This window comes from Equus przewalskii, chromosome 17, assembly GCF_037783145.1.
Source record: "Equus przewalskii isolate Varuska chromosome 17, EquPr2, whole genome shotgun sequence".
In the NCBI taxonomy this organism is placed as follows: domain Eukaryota; kingdom Metazoa; phylum Chordata; class Mammalia; order Perissodactyla; family Equidae; genus Equus; species Equus przewalskii.
The window spans coordinates 41,886,781-41,900,761 of record NC_091847.1 but is presented as its reverse complement, the minus strand read 5'-3'; the positions used below and the strand labels follow the sequence as shown (position 1 = coordinate 41,900,761).

General features: G+C 40.9%; 1 protein-coding gene across 1 annotated transcript in view; it reads left to right on the top strand.

Annotated features, from left to right (window-relative positions):
- The window catches only part of DPP4 (dipeptidyl peptidase 4), an 87,060-nt gene extending 73,316 nt beyond the window's left edge, over positions 1-13,744 (top strand). The window contains exons 22-25 of the mRNA XM_070581403.1: positions 414-478; positions 10,360-10,432; positions 10,706-10,779; positions 12,606-13,744. Of these exons, the coding sequence (XP_070437504.1) occupies positions 414-478; positions 10,360-10,432; positions 10,706-10,779; positions 12,606-12,707 (314 nt within the window). The 3' untranslated portion in view covers positions 12,708-13,744. The remainder of the gene's footprint in view (positions 1-413; positions 479-10,359; positions 10,433-10,705; positions 10,780-12,605) is intronic.
- The last annotated feature ends 237 nt before the right edge of the window (positions 13,745-13,981 follow it).

Sequence of the window (13,981 nt, the reverse complement as noted above, 5' to 3'; positions counted from 1 at the left end):
AGGACATATACTTGTGTCAAGACCAAAAACTTCAAGACAATTGAGGCCTTAAGCGATTTCGAATTAAGATTCTTCCAGAGGGTCAGATGATAATGTAGAGTCCTTACCTCTTAGCACTTCACATGTGACTTCTCTGCAGGTGCATTGTTGGTTGGGTTTTAGATCATCTGGTTTGATCTCCCTCTGCCCTCATCTCAGGGGCTCAGTGGGGATGTGCTAGGGCTCAGCGTGGGAAGGCAGGAGTCTGGCTGCATTAACAAGCCAAATAAAAATGATCTGGAGGAGATATTTCTGAGGGTAACACTATAGACCCATGCACAAGTTAAGACATACAAAGAAACATAAAGTAACCCAGTAAAAGACAGACAATTTTTTATTGTATGAATTAAGTTTGTTTCTTTTCTCCGTCACAGACTCAATATACACAGAGCGTTACATGGGTCTCCCAACTCCAGAAGACAACCTTGACCATTACAGGGTAAGAGATGAGGAACTAGATCCGTGTTATAACCTATTTATAAGTGGCTTAAGAACATTTTTAAGTGTATCTATTCTAGAAAATATATATTTTTTATTTCCAACAAAATTCTTGTTAAAAAGAAATAACACAGGTGGTTTAGAGATACTCCAATAGCTTCCTCTACTATATTCTGCATAATTACAATCTTTATCGTATGCTATATAGGTCACAATATGCATTCATTTGGAAATACAAAGCAACACCAGATAATTACTTTAATTATAAGAATTTCAGTTTAGAAAACATGTCAAATTCAACATATTCCTTTAGAGCCCAGAAGACTCTCTAAACCTTTAACTATATATTAAAATCTTTTATGGTATTATCATAATTAAGATGTATATACAAGCCTATAATTTTCTTATTCATAGCTAAATATGTACAGTTTTTCTCACACAAGATTTGAGTAAAGCAGGTGAGGAATAGGTACAGTTGGGCATTACCCTGAAAAGTCCTTGAACCCAAATTACTGAGTAACATCCAACAGGCTAGTTGCCTGATGGGAGGACCAGTAGGTAGGTTGCTCTGCAGATGGGCTATAGCACTGGAAATATGGGCTGGGTGCAGCTATCACAGGCAGCCCCATGTGCTAGTGTGGATGCCACTGCAAAGCCAGAACACTCTCTTTGGTGTCGAGCTGATGCAGCTGGAAGTGTAGCATAAGTACTAGGGACCCTTCTAGCAGGCTGGCCCTTCCAAAACTTTCCCGATTCTATCTGTCATGTTAGTTGAAAACCCAGAAACTTACAGATGACAAGACAAATCATCTGACCTTTACATTCTCCAAAGGAAATTCAAAACTCTTCCCAGGACAGTGAATTAAAAAGAAAGAAAACAAAAACAAGAATAATTTAAGAACACAATTTCTTATCTGTGCCACAACTCTCAATACATGGGCTGCATATTAATACATTGCTCTGAGCAATATTTGTGCGTTTTTGTAAGATGTCATCATTACTATGGATTCTGAAATGATTTGATCAAAGCACAATAAAACAAGCAAAATTTATAGTTTTGTAGGATAAGTGCAGACAGCTTAGTTTTACCCCTTACTCTCAGCTTTATTTAGCAAGGCTCATGAGGGGAGAGGCAAGAGAGGTATGTTTCTGTGTTTGTGCTGCATGTGTGTTTTCATCTCTGTTTTTCGATCAAGCTAGAAAAGTAACAACCTGTAAAGTGAGGTGCACAAATGATCTTATATTATGGGACAAAGCAGTTCCATAATCCGATTGTCCCCATTTCTGCTAATTGTCCCACATAAGACTTTGGACTCAATTCCTCCCACTCTTTCTCCTCCATGTCCAATAAGCTATCTTAGACATCTTTTCCCTTCTTTGTAACCACATTGCCACTGTCACATGACTTATCTCCTTTTATAATAATCCAATTTGTCTCCCCTTAGCTTTCTTTCTCCATCCCAGTCTGCACCACACAGAGCTGTGAGATTAACCCCTACCCATCACACTCTTGTGGACTTTTCCTGTGGACTCAACTACGTCCAGCCTTCATTCTTTCATCATTGTAACCTTGTTACAGTGATCCAGTTTACCTGCGTGTTCAATCTTCTCTGAATATTCCTAGGCCTTCTCTTTTAGTGCCTTTGTCCTCTGCTCCTTCTGCCTAGAATATTATTTCCCCTCCGTCTCCATCTGTTAGGAAACTTGTACTGCTCTTCCAGTGACTAGCCTCCCCTTTTGACTCCCATGACATTTTCCTTATATATGTCTTAATCCTCAGTTTATCTATCTCGGACTCATACTTATTTTGTGCTCCCTTTTCCCCCTCTGCAGTATTGTGAGCTTCAAGGCTTTACTTAACAATGTATTCTTTGGATTACCCAGTATGAAGTATAAACCTTAAAACCTTTCCTCATTTAATTTAAAAACTTTCTGAAGGGAAACATTATTGTAAAAATTTTATGTCTTCATCATTTCTCCCATTTTACAGCTGGAATTTTCTTGTCTATGACCCAACCAGGATGCTTAAATTTGTAAACCACCCCTCCAATGGTATGCCGTATCTGCTGGGTTACTGAAGGGCTTTCTCAGATATCCCAAAGAACTGAAAACTCCTGAAACATCAGAGGTGTACCGCCCACGCCCCTAACCCTGACTCTAGGAACTTGGTGGATGATGAGTCAAAAGTTCTGATGAGTTAAAAAAAAATCCCATTCTGAAAAGTCTTTGAACCTGCAGGCACAGAGTCAAGTCCAAACCCTGACACCTGAGGAAGTCCACGGCACCTAGCCTACTTCCCTCGATGAATATCAGCCAACGGGGTGTTTGCTATACAACTAGCCCTCCCTGTGTGGGACCATTAGTTTTAATCTGCCATTTCAACCTGCATCTTTTTCTAGACTTTCCCATAGGCTCCTCATTCCCACACACATCCCCCACTCCCTAACTCAGCCCCCCACTGTGGTGGCCATTTTCATCTTTCCCCTTAGGTGTTCGCTGCGTAAGGTGGTCGTGTAAATAGAAGTCACTTCCTACTGCCAATGGCAACACACGCACACTGGGTGCACAAAGTCACTCTTTCACTTCACTGCACAGATGGTACCCGAGGACTGTTTAATCCTTCCACGCCAGGAGTCGGGTTTTCTTGGCACAAAATTCATTGCTGGCAATGGACACATTAAAACTGCCAGTACCAGGGAGCTAAAGGTTCCCAATGTGTTGCTCAGAGGAATTATTTGGGTGGGCGATAGTTAAGGTGGGCAGGAGAAAGTGAGGCAAATGCATTAACTGAATTGTTTCCACCCTGGTAAGTTGCTTCCTCGGAATGTGGAGAACTGAATCTAAGTGCCTATATTTGGTGCACAGCAGGCTTTAGAATAAAGCTGCCCTCCTTTGTTTTTTAAATGAGCCTGTGCTTTTGTCTCTGGCAAGAATACATTCAAAGATTCTATTTTCCTCCAAGGCCCCAGCTGCCCCTCTGGACCCCATTTTCTTTTACTTTTCTTTCCCAGGTTGTTTTCTCTCTCTCTCTCTCTCTCTCTCCCTCCCTCCCTCCTCACCCTCTTTGAAAAGACAAAGAAGACAGTTCCTTGATGCTTTCACTGCCCTATGCATTTCCATGGGTCAGAAGGAAATATTTTGAACATGATTCACATTTAATCTGGCCGACTGACTCTCCGCAGCACATCCAGGATGGGAATGCCCAAAGTGTGTAATAACCAAGGCTCTGATCTTTGTCCTTTCTTCAAGCTAAAGCATCATTGATACAGTAGCCAAATTACAGCCTTCGGAGGAGAATACAATTTTTAATAAAACCCAAATGAGAAAAAGGATTCATTATTAGGTCATTGATGACCCAGATTTGAAAGAATTTGAAGAAACCCACATCACCAAGAGCAGCACATTTTGTGAAATGAAGGTCCTACTTACCATTTAGGAAAGGGACTTGGAGGAACCATTTGTAAATGCCAATGGAACTGGCAGGGATGCCATGTGTAGTTGTTCAGCTTGTGCACTGCTGAAAGCTAGTCTATGCTCCATTCACTAAAGCATGCACCTCTGGGGCTCTATCCAGCCAAAGCAAATGCCTTTTCCTATTCTTACAAAGCTTCCATTTAAAATAGGGGACCCTGGAACTACAGCTTGGACCCAATGCAGTGACCTAAACAGTGACTCCATGAGGATCTTTTTGTAGATAATCACCCACTTACTGCCAAGTTGCAAGGCAGGAGCACTTTTACAGAATGCCAGGAACTCAAAGAAGAAGGAAGACGTTCATCTCCCTAAAACTCCAAGGAGCTGGTCCCAGAAACTCTAAGTAGGCAGCCAAAGTGGAGGAGTGACAAATCAGAGCTAATAGGCAGTGTAGCTCTTTTCTACAATAAGTCTCAGTCCACAGCCGACAGAAATGGTGACAGATTTGAGCAAAGGAATCAGATAGCCAAAGAGATAACCCTCACCCCTAATAGCAGTAAGAAAATAGCAACTGTGGGCACACCTTGAGGAGTGGGTTCCAGACTAACATTGATGAATGATCTCTCACATGGTCGGTCACAGATCTTTTAGTCAAACCTACAAAAAGTATTAACAGGTGGCAGACTTTCATTCACCCATTCAAGGTGCGTCGTGTCTTAATTGTTCAGAAGATTGTTACCTTGTTGGTGAGACAAAGCATGCACACAAAGTTTTTGGCGAGAAATAAAAGAGAGCAGGTAATAAAACATGAACTTAAGTATGATGAAGTGGTCAATATGTAGGAAAAAGACCAGTGGTTTCCAAATTGTGACTATGGAGCCCCAGGAATTCTGCGCCTTCCGAGCAGGTAGGGAGGGAAGGGAAGTGGCCGAGAAGTTAGAGGTTCACCTTCCCGCGACTCCTCTCAACCAGGGGGATCCAGTTTCATTTATTTCATTTATTTTTCCATTAATTTATTAAGTGCTTGCTTCTACAGCAGGAGATTATTCTAAGCTCTTTACATGGACTATTAGGTTCAAGTCTCTCTCAGATTCTCTGAAATAAATGCTCTAATTATCTCCATTTGACTGACACAGAAACCGAGGCACAAACATGTTATATAACATATAGATACTGAGAGTTAGGAAAGGGAGAGGGCACCTATCTGAAGCCAGTGGAGAAAGATTTAGGAAGACGGAGAGGAAGAGCGTAGATGCTCTCTGCTGGTTGCACAGAGGGACGAGGCAGAGCAGCACAGAAGACACAGGAATAGCAGGTAGAGCTGGTTTCCTAGGGATTTGTGAAGCAGGTCCGATGAACCAAGGGATAGCACAAGGGAGGGCTGGGGGAAGGGCAGGCCAAATGGTGGCCAACGAGGCAGGACACGACTGCGGAGGGAGTGGGCTTATGAACATGCAGAGAGAAGGATAAGATCAAGGGCAGGAGAAATGGGGCCCAAGTCCTGAGCCTTGTTGCCAAGAGAAGAGGGCAGCCTGGAACACACAGAAGGGACTGATTTAACTTGTAGAGGAGATTTATTTTGCATTTTGCTCAAAATTTGATAGGCTTTTGGCAAGTGTATGAAACAGTCATAGATTTGGCAGTCTTCTGCTAGCAGATTTGAAATGTTCAATCCTTAAGAACTGCTGCATCGTTAGGTTATGCAAAACAGGGTGCAATTTTGTAAATATGCCATCTTGTACTGATTTGACATTTGTTCTATTATCCCAGAATATGCCAAAGGGAGAGAGACCTTCAGATTTAAGCCAAACCTTAACTTGTTTGTTGAGTGCTGATAAAATGTTGACTGCTGTGTGATCTTTAAAGAAGCCAGTGTTGCTTGGTGAGGCCTGAGGTAGAGCCCCCTGTCGGGTTGATAGGAGCTCTTTCCTTGGCATCTCACGGGTACAGTTGTTTGGTAGACGTAAACAAGTAAAACATCTGATATAGTGGGTTGAATTAATTTTTTCTTAAAAAGTTTCTGTGGCCTCTGTTTTCTGTGGCATTAATGGTGCTTCCCAAAATAGCATCATTTAATGTTATTTAGGAGGCTTTGGTTGCAAGTGGGAGAATGCATAGAGCAAGTCAGTGCACTCATAATATCTCACTGAAGTACTGGGCTGTCCATTACACTAGTGACTGTTTGCTCTTTCCACAAGAGCCTGGAAATGGTGATGAGTTGTTTGGCTGTGAGGTGAAGGAACGCTGGACTATGATGTTCAGGGGAATGGGCTTTGGAGTTAGAGAGACCTGTATTCAAATTCTCTTTCACCACTACTCACAGTAGGAGCTTGGGGAGGTTACTTAACCTCTCTCAACCCCAGTTTCCTCATCTAGATAATGGGGACAGTAAAACCTACCTCACACAGTTATTGAAAGGATTAAATGAGACACCTGTGCCTGCCATGAAGCAAGCTTTCAAAACATGGCAGCTGCCACCATTATCCTGAGAAAGCAAACTGTCCTTATGGTTCCTAGATGGCACAAAGGGTAGCTTAAAAATTGTTAGACCTTCTGTTTCTCACAGTACTTCCCCACTCTTATCAGCTCTCTTTTATTTCAAAAATACAAAGATTTATTTGTTGGAAGGTAACTGAGGAACCAGCATGATCCAACAAGCAGCTACAGATGGTTCTTCTTAGGGTTTGAAGGAAAAGCTCCTCGCAGAGATGCTGTGGAATCGGCACTGCCACTGGACCAATCCTTCCCACTTTGCTTTGCCAGACTGTTGCTGGCAGCGGGGCTCTCCGGAAGTTTCTAGCCTCGGGAGAGTGCCAACTGCACCACCATTGCATCCTTGCCCATTTATCACTCTGAGCTTCCTTTTTAGTAGTTGGTGATAGACTATTCGGCTTCTAACTTAGTCATCCATTTCCTTTTTTATTTCGGTTTCCATCGAATGGGGATTATCCTATTTTGGTGGGTTAAAATAGCACAATTAAATTATTTCCGATCATTAATCATACCATAAATTAATGCATGCATTTCTTTCACTGGCTTTGGCTGTTGCCTTTCGCAGGCTAAAGTGCCCCATACAGTGGACTGTCAAGGGTCTTTCTTGATTGAGAAGCCAGGATGCTCAGTCTAGTGGGGAATGAGGGGTGGTTCCAGAGGCAAGGTGCCACAGCTGCATCTCTCTGGGAACAAGATGTTCTCTGCAGCCTGAGAGCCTGACAGTGGGGGTGTGCCTCCAGGCTGCCTGTCTCCCTTGCACAGAGAGGTCTCCTTGAGGCTTCTGCCAGCGAGCAGGGGGAAGTGTGCATTGGAAATGGCACACTTATCTTGCAGTTGCAGGGGAAGCTTTTGTTTTATTTTTCTCTTGCTGCATTAAAGTATTTGTCTTTCTTTCTTTGTAGTGTAATATTGTTAATGTAAAACAATTTGCATCATGACACTTTTATCACAGTTTTCGTCTTTTTCTCAGTATGTTGCATTTCTCACCATGTCTAGTTCATCACAGCTACAGTGTGTACATCACAACATTTATCTTAGGCTCAGGGTTTTACTTGTTTATAAAAATTGTCTTCTTTCAGCCTGTATTCACTCCATTTAAGAAAAAAAAAAGGCAGCCAGAAACTGTTTTGGTCCAAACTCCAGTAGTTATCACATTCCTTGCTAACTGTCCTGCGTATTTATATGTCTCCTAACTATTACTCTATGTTTCAATGACATTTCTCAGTTTTATGGCTTAGGGAGGTTGTAGGAGCAGCTTTTGCTGTTCAAGCTGCCAAACCAGGGAGGCTCATGAGGCTTTCGGAGGTGAGGTGACGCAGCTGTATATTTGGGTCAGATCTGGGTGTTAAAGTTGATGATCTTTGGCAAGCAAAGAGCTAGATTTAATGTGGGGAGAAACAAGGTGGAGGAAACAGCGGTGCAGTCAGCACAGGCTGAGAGCAAGACCAGCAGAAAGGATCACCAAGGGGGACTCTAACGGGGGCTCCAGGGCCTGGGGCTCCGATTACTAATGCTCACTGTCAGTGTTCAAGCCCCACCCTCTGCTGTCTCCAGCTTAGAACCTGCACTGTCCTTTAGGGAGATTGATGTTGACCCTTTCCTCTCTTAAGGGCGGAAAATTACTCAGGGTTCTATTGCTGTCTTACGCTCTGCCATCAGCTGCACATTCAGAAAACACGCCTCCCAAATCTTGTAGGGCTATGCAGACCGCTCCCTTCTGATTAATTGTCTGAGAAGCCATGGGGACACAGGAACCAAAGGATTCCCAGAGTATTTCTGTACTACAAATTCCAGGACAGTTAATTAACAAGTGATTTCTCACTGTTCCTTTGCGGCAAGACCACATTGTGAGCAGCATAGGAGGTAAAAGGGGTTCTCCCGTCAGACTTCATGTCCAGCTCTGATGCTTCCTACAGATGGAACCTGGTTCAGGTTACTCACTTCTGAATCTCGGTGTCTCTATGTAGAAAGTAGGATTGCTATAGACCTATCTCACAGGAATGTTATGAAGATTAAATAGGACAGTGCTGTTTATAAATCCTCTATGATGCTTGGCAGTGACTAGCATAAGGTAAACACTCAATAAATGTTAGTTATTATTGTGAATGGCCTGGTGTATAGGTTGAAAGTGGGAAAAACATGTCTCAGCAAATTTTGGAAAGAGAGTATTTTATTCTGCTAGCTGTTACTACTTGCCTCTGCAAAACTAGGACTGAATACAGTGAACAGTATAAGTGCTTAAATTTCTTTCATTTATTCATTTAATTGATATTTAGATTATTAGACGCTAAGAATGATGATCAATATAGACAAATCCCTTTCTATTGTATATTAGGGTATATGACAAATAAAAATTGATTGACTAGATGAAAAAAATGAGTGAATAGATGGAAGAATGAATGGGGTAAAATTGGGATGGAGGGATGGATGGGTGGATGGGTGGATTCATACATGGATGGGTTTATCTGGGACATCACACTAGATAAAATATTTCCTAAAAATAAAGTAAAATAAAAGTGTGACTTTTAGTGAGTCCTAGGTGTTTATTCTGAAAGTTCATGGGTGAATTCTCAATTTGGGTCAGAAATGCAATATGGTCAGGACAAATGGGATCCAGCCTACACAGGAATGGGAGGGCATTTGCTCAAGGCTTTCCAGGACAAGTTGACCTTGGGAGCCTCAGTCAAGTGAAACACATTGGGTGACTCTGTCCTGAAAGTTGTAGACAGAATTTTTTTTTCCCAGAAACACTGTGTTACAGCATTCTCACATCAGCATGTCTCCAGGTGAACAGCTCACTAATATTAAAGTGGGGACTAGAATACAAGCACTCTGAGTTTAGCCCCATCCCTTTCCTGCCAGACCATCAGGGTTCTCATCAAAAATATTAAGCTCATGTTAGCTACAAAGATATCTGCAAAATACGAACCTTGGCTCTTAAAGTTGACTTTGATTCACCAAGATGCTGCAGCTCTAGCTGGCTGATTTTAAATCCATAGAGAGGCTACTGGCCCTTCCTCTTTCCAACACATAACTAGGCAATAGAAGCGGACTCCAGCTCACCCCCTCCCAAAGGCACTACAATGTCTCTGTGACATTTTTACCTTCACCCCAACTTTGCAAACATCCCCAAATTAAGATCAGATGACCAGTTCCATGCTTTCAAAAGCTTTTTCATCCCAGATCTTACCCTCATTCTAGAAGTCCTACCTGACTGAGGCCAGGAAGCAATCTCCAAAAAGCTGAACCCGCCCCCACCCCCCACCCTTTTGGTCCTGTTTCCCTGGCTGACTTGGAATGACTCACTCCAGTAACATTTTCCCCAATATAGAATGAGGCCGACAACAACAACCCACTGATTTTCTAAGGCCATCCTTGATCTTTTTCACCCGTTCCCCTCCCATATGTTACATTTGACTAGGTTTTAAACATCTGTTCCAAAAGAGGTACTGCTTGCTTCTCATTCGGAGCCTAGCAATGTGGACCAAAGTTCATATGACATATTGCAGAGTATGTTTAGTTGCAAATGCTATGTACAGGCTCTTTGAAATGTAGCATGTATGGCACCATGTGACACATGGTTGCCATGGCAATACACTTTTTGGCTGAACTACAGCATAAGCCCATGGAACATACATTGCTAATATGAGACTCTGCCCTGTGCTAATGCATAGGACAAAGCCAATCTGGGATCTGGGGCTCAAGGGGTTTTGCATGCAGCCTGGGTGGCAGGTGCCCTCTTCCTGCATGTGCAGGGAAGATGTGGCATCCTCTCTCTCCAGTCCTGCCTCCCAGGCTCAGGGCATGCTGTGCATTCTGCCATGCATGGAGACAGCATTTGCTTGAATATCGGTTTGCTATATTTTGTATCAAAGGGGGCCCCAGCTGAAAACATTTTATTTTGTAAACTGAAGTGAAAAATCAGTTTATGGCAGATCTTTTTTTGAATAATGACATTCTTTTTCCCAATTCCAGAATTCAACAGTCATGAGCAGAGCTGAAAATTTTAAACAAGTTGAGTACCTCCTTATTCATGGAACAGCAGATGGTGAGTTTCAGTTAATTAGACTTTTTAGTATCACAGACAGGTTTGCAATTTCACTACTGACAAAACAAAAGCATGAGGGGCAAGACTGTTACATTTACTTCAATAAAACAGTGTTGCTTTCCACAACTCACTTGTCTTGGGCTAAATGGGATGCTGAGTCCTAGAACTTCAAACAGTCCCTTTCTTCTTGTGCCTTTCCCACCCTTCCATGTGAGAAAATGAGAAAACTGGAGCGGCTATTAGTTACTTGATGTTTCCTTTCTCTCCCTGCAGACAACGTCCACTTTCAGCAGTCAGCGCAGCTCTCCAAAGCCCTGGTGGATGCTGGAGTGGATTTCCAGGCAATGGTATAGCAAAACTTTGTGCAAGGAGAGGGAACTTGCTGGTGGGGTCTGGTTTCCCCTCTCTGGGCTACTTCTCCTCACAGAGGTCCCAGGAGACAGGAAAGAATTAAAAGAGTTTTAATTTATCTAATGAGAAGTTGGAGAAGTGATATCCTTGAACCATATACAGAGTAACATTCAATAATATTAGAGAGTTGGGATTGAGAAGCACAATATTGTGTATCCTGGGAGTGTCAGAACACTGTTCTCCTATTTATGTGAGTGTTCAATCTTTCCCTATTTTGATTCAAAAGTAATCACTCAGTAAATGTGTGGCAGAGTAATTCTAAAGTGAAATCAGCATGATAATAGCTCAGCTCAAATGAAAATCAATTTCTGTCTAGTATGTATTACTAGCCGTTTTTAACAACAGTGGGATATTAATAATCAGTATGCTTCGGCTTTTGCAATTGCCATGTTATCTTTCGTTGAACAACCACAGGCAATAAACAATTAGGCTTGTTTTATAAAGTCAGAAATGTTAGAGCTGTTGTTGCCTATACAGAAGGATGTTTCTAGGTATTAAGTCAAATTCATTTTCTGCACTAGACCTTTACAGATTAAGAAAAAATATTTTTTATATATATACACATGTATTTTATACATATATACACATGTACACATATATGTATATATACAGATGTATATATGCATATTTATATGTATATTTATGTGTGTTGCACTAAATATTTTTGTGTAAAATAATTGTCTGTATTAGCTAGAAAAGCCTACTTTTCCTCGTTTTCTTCTAACATATACACTTTGCTCTGTGCTCAGTTCAAACGGTGCCCGCTGTGTAGGAGTGGGACAGTCTTTCCATACAAAAAAGACCTGGTTTATATCCTTTGGGTTAGATTCTTATAAGAGGCTGAGGGGTTTTTTCCCCCACTATTCAAGCAAAAGACATGATAAATTAACTTTTAAAAATTGTCTAATTAAATTATGTCTCCATAATATACGTTTGCCTGGCACTGCCTTCCCACTTGTTTAATGCTGTATGAGTTGATAAATTTTTGCCTCAGGTCATCAACTCTTTCTACATAAATGTCAGACATACAGATAAAAAAATTCCAGTGAAAAATGTAAGTGTTGGCAAATAATGCATTTGACTTTTGACTTCACTTATGTTAAACATATATATGGGATATTGAAATAGATTTTTCCAGTTTCTTAGTGATATATATTAGGAAACATTGCTTTTAAAAAAACATTTATTTTAATACAATTTATCTTACTGTAGTGTAGGGGCAATTTGACACTTGATAACACTTAATTAAAACTAGTGGGCCTAATGGGGTAAATATTCCCTTCCTATCCATGACATGACTCTAAGTGTCCTTTGAGTCAAATTTGAAAATGGATTTGGATATTTTAATTAGAATATACATATCCTTAAAGCACTGGGCAGTAAAACCAAATGGATTTGTATATTTTAATTAGAATATACACATCCTTAAAGCACTGGGCAGTAAAACCAAATGGATTTGGATATTTTAATTAGAATATACATATCCTTAAAAGCACCAGGCAGTAAAACCAAATTCACAGTGAGTTCTCTTAGCACCTGCGAAGGACAATCAGAGACTTTCCGCAGGACAGAACAACATGCACTGGAACCGTTCCGGGGGAAATTACACACCCTCTTTGATCACATTTCAGTTTATAAACTGACTCAGGAATTAAAACATCCTGTTTTATACCACATATGCTCAAGAGCTCCTCTGAATTAATTTAAAAGAGAAAAGACAACTGACTTCCTAATTCCGACCTCTTTTTCTCTCTCTCTCCAGTGGTACACAGATGAAGACCATGGAATTGACAGCAGTACAGCACACCAACATATATATACCCACATGAGCCACTTCATACAACAATGCTTCTCTTTACATTAGCACCTCGAAACAGCATGCCATTTAAAGCTTATTAAAAGACATTTTTATTCTCATTATCTCAAAACTGCATTGTCAAGATGATGATCTTAAAAGAAATACAGTCAAATGAAAAAATTTAAGGTTGCCTTTGTTTCCAAATTTCATATCTATAACCCCAAGTAGGGACTTCTACCTTTGCAACAGATTATTATTACCTTACAGAAGTTTGAATTATTGTCTCATTTTGTTTATTATTTAAAATAATTTCCACATCAGTTGCTGAAACAATGAATATGAATTGTTTCTATGGGACCCTTGCATAGGTTCCCTGGGCAGCATTTTACTTTTTCTAACTGGACTAGACCAAATCTTATTCTCTTCCTTAAAGGGATGGCACAACGTGGGCAGCGATGTCACTGAAGCAGGAGTAAGAAAAGGGAGGGTAGAGAGAGAAGCTAGCAGGGCATGGCTAGGAACCTGAATCCAAGCACGCTGACCCGACCCGGCTACTGTCAGCTCCTCTCAGAGCAGAGCTGTTCACAGCCAGACTGGCACAGTTTTCTGAGAAAGACTATTCAAACTGTCTCAGGAAATCATATATGCAAAGCACTGACTTCTGAGTAAAACCACAGCAGTTGAATAGACTCCAAAGAAATGAGAGGGAAACTGCCAACAATGCAAGGCCCCCAGGTGCCAGTTATGGCTATAGGTGCTACAAAAACACAGCAAGAGTGATGGGAACGCATTGTAAATGTGCTTTAAAAAATGCTGATGTTGCCTAGTGAAAGAGGCAGCTTGGAACTGAGATGTGAACACATCCGCTCACCCTGTTAAAAGATGAAAATATTTGTATTGCAAATCCTAACTTGAAGGAGCCCTTGCATCAACTTTTCTTATTTCATTTCTTTGAGCATCTTAATTAAAAGAATATTTTAACTTCCTTGCGCTTGTTTTTAAAAATTGAAAGTAAACTAGAAAGTTATGTATTATTATTCCTTTTCTACATACTGTGGAATTTCTCCTGGTCATTTAATAAATGTGCCTTCATTTTTCCAGAAGTAATGAGTTTTGTGTCTTGAATCAAACCTAAACCACATTGGCATATGGACACGTTTATCCAGAAAGGCTCTTGTTTATTTTGCTTGTTATCACAGACTGCCTTGTAAACATGGAGAGAATTCAGTTTTTGTAAAAAACTAGATACATAGAAATGTGTTAGATTAAGGAGTTCATAGAGCTTTTATCTAATACATATACAATTTCTGTTATCATACATATATAGCTTTTGAAAAATC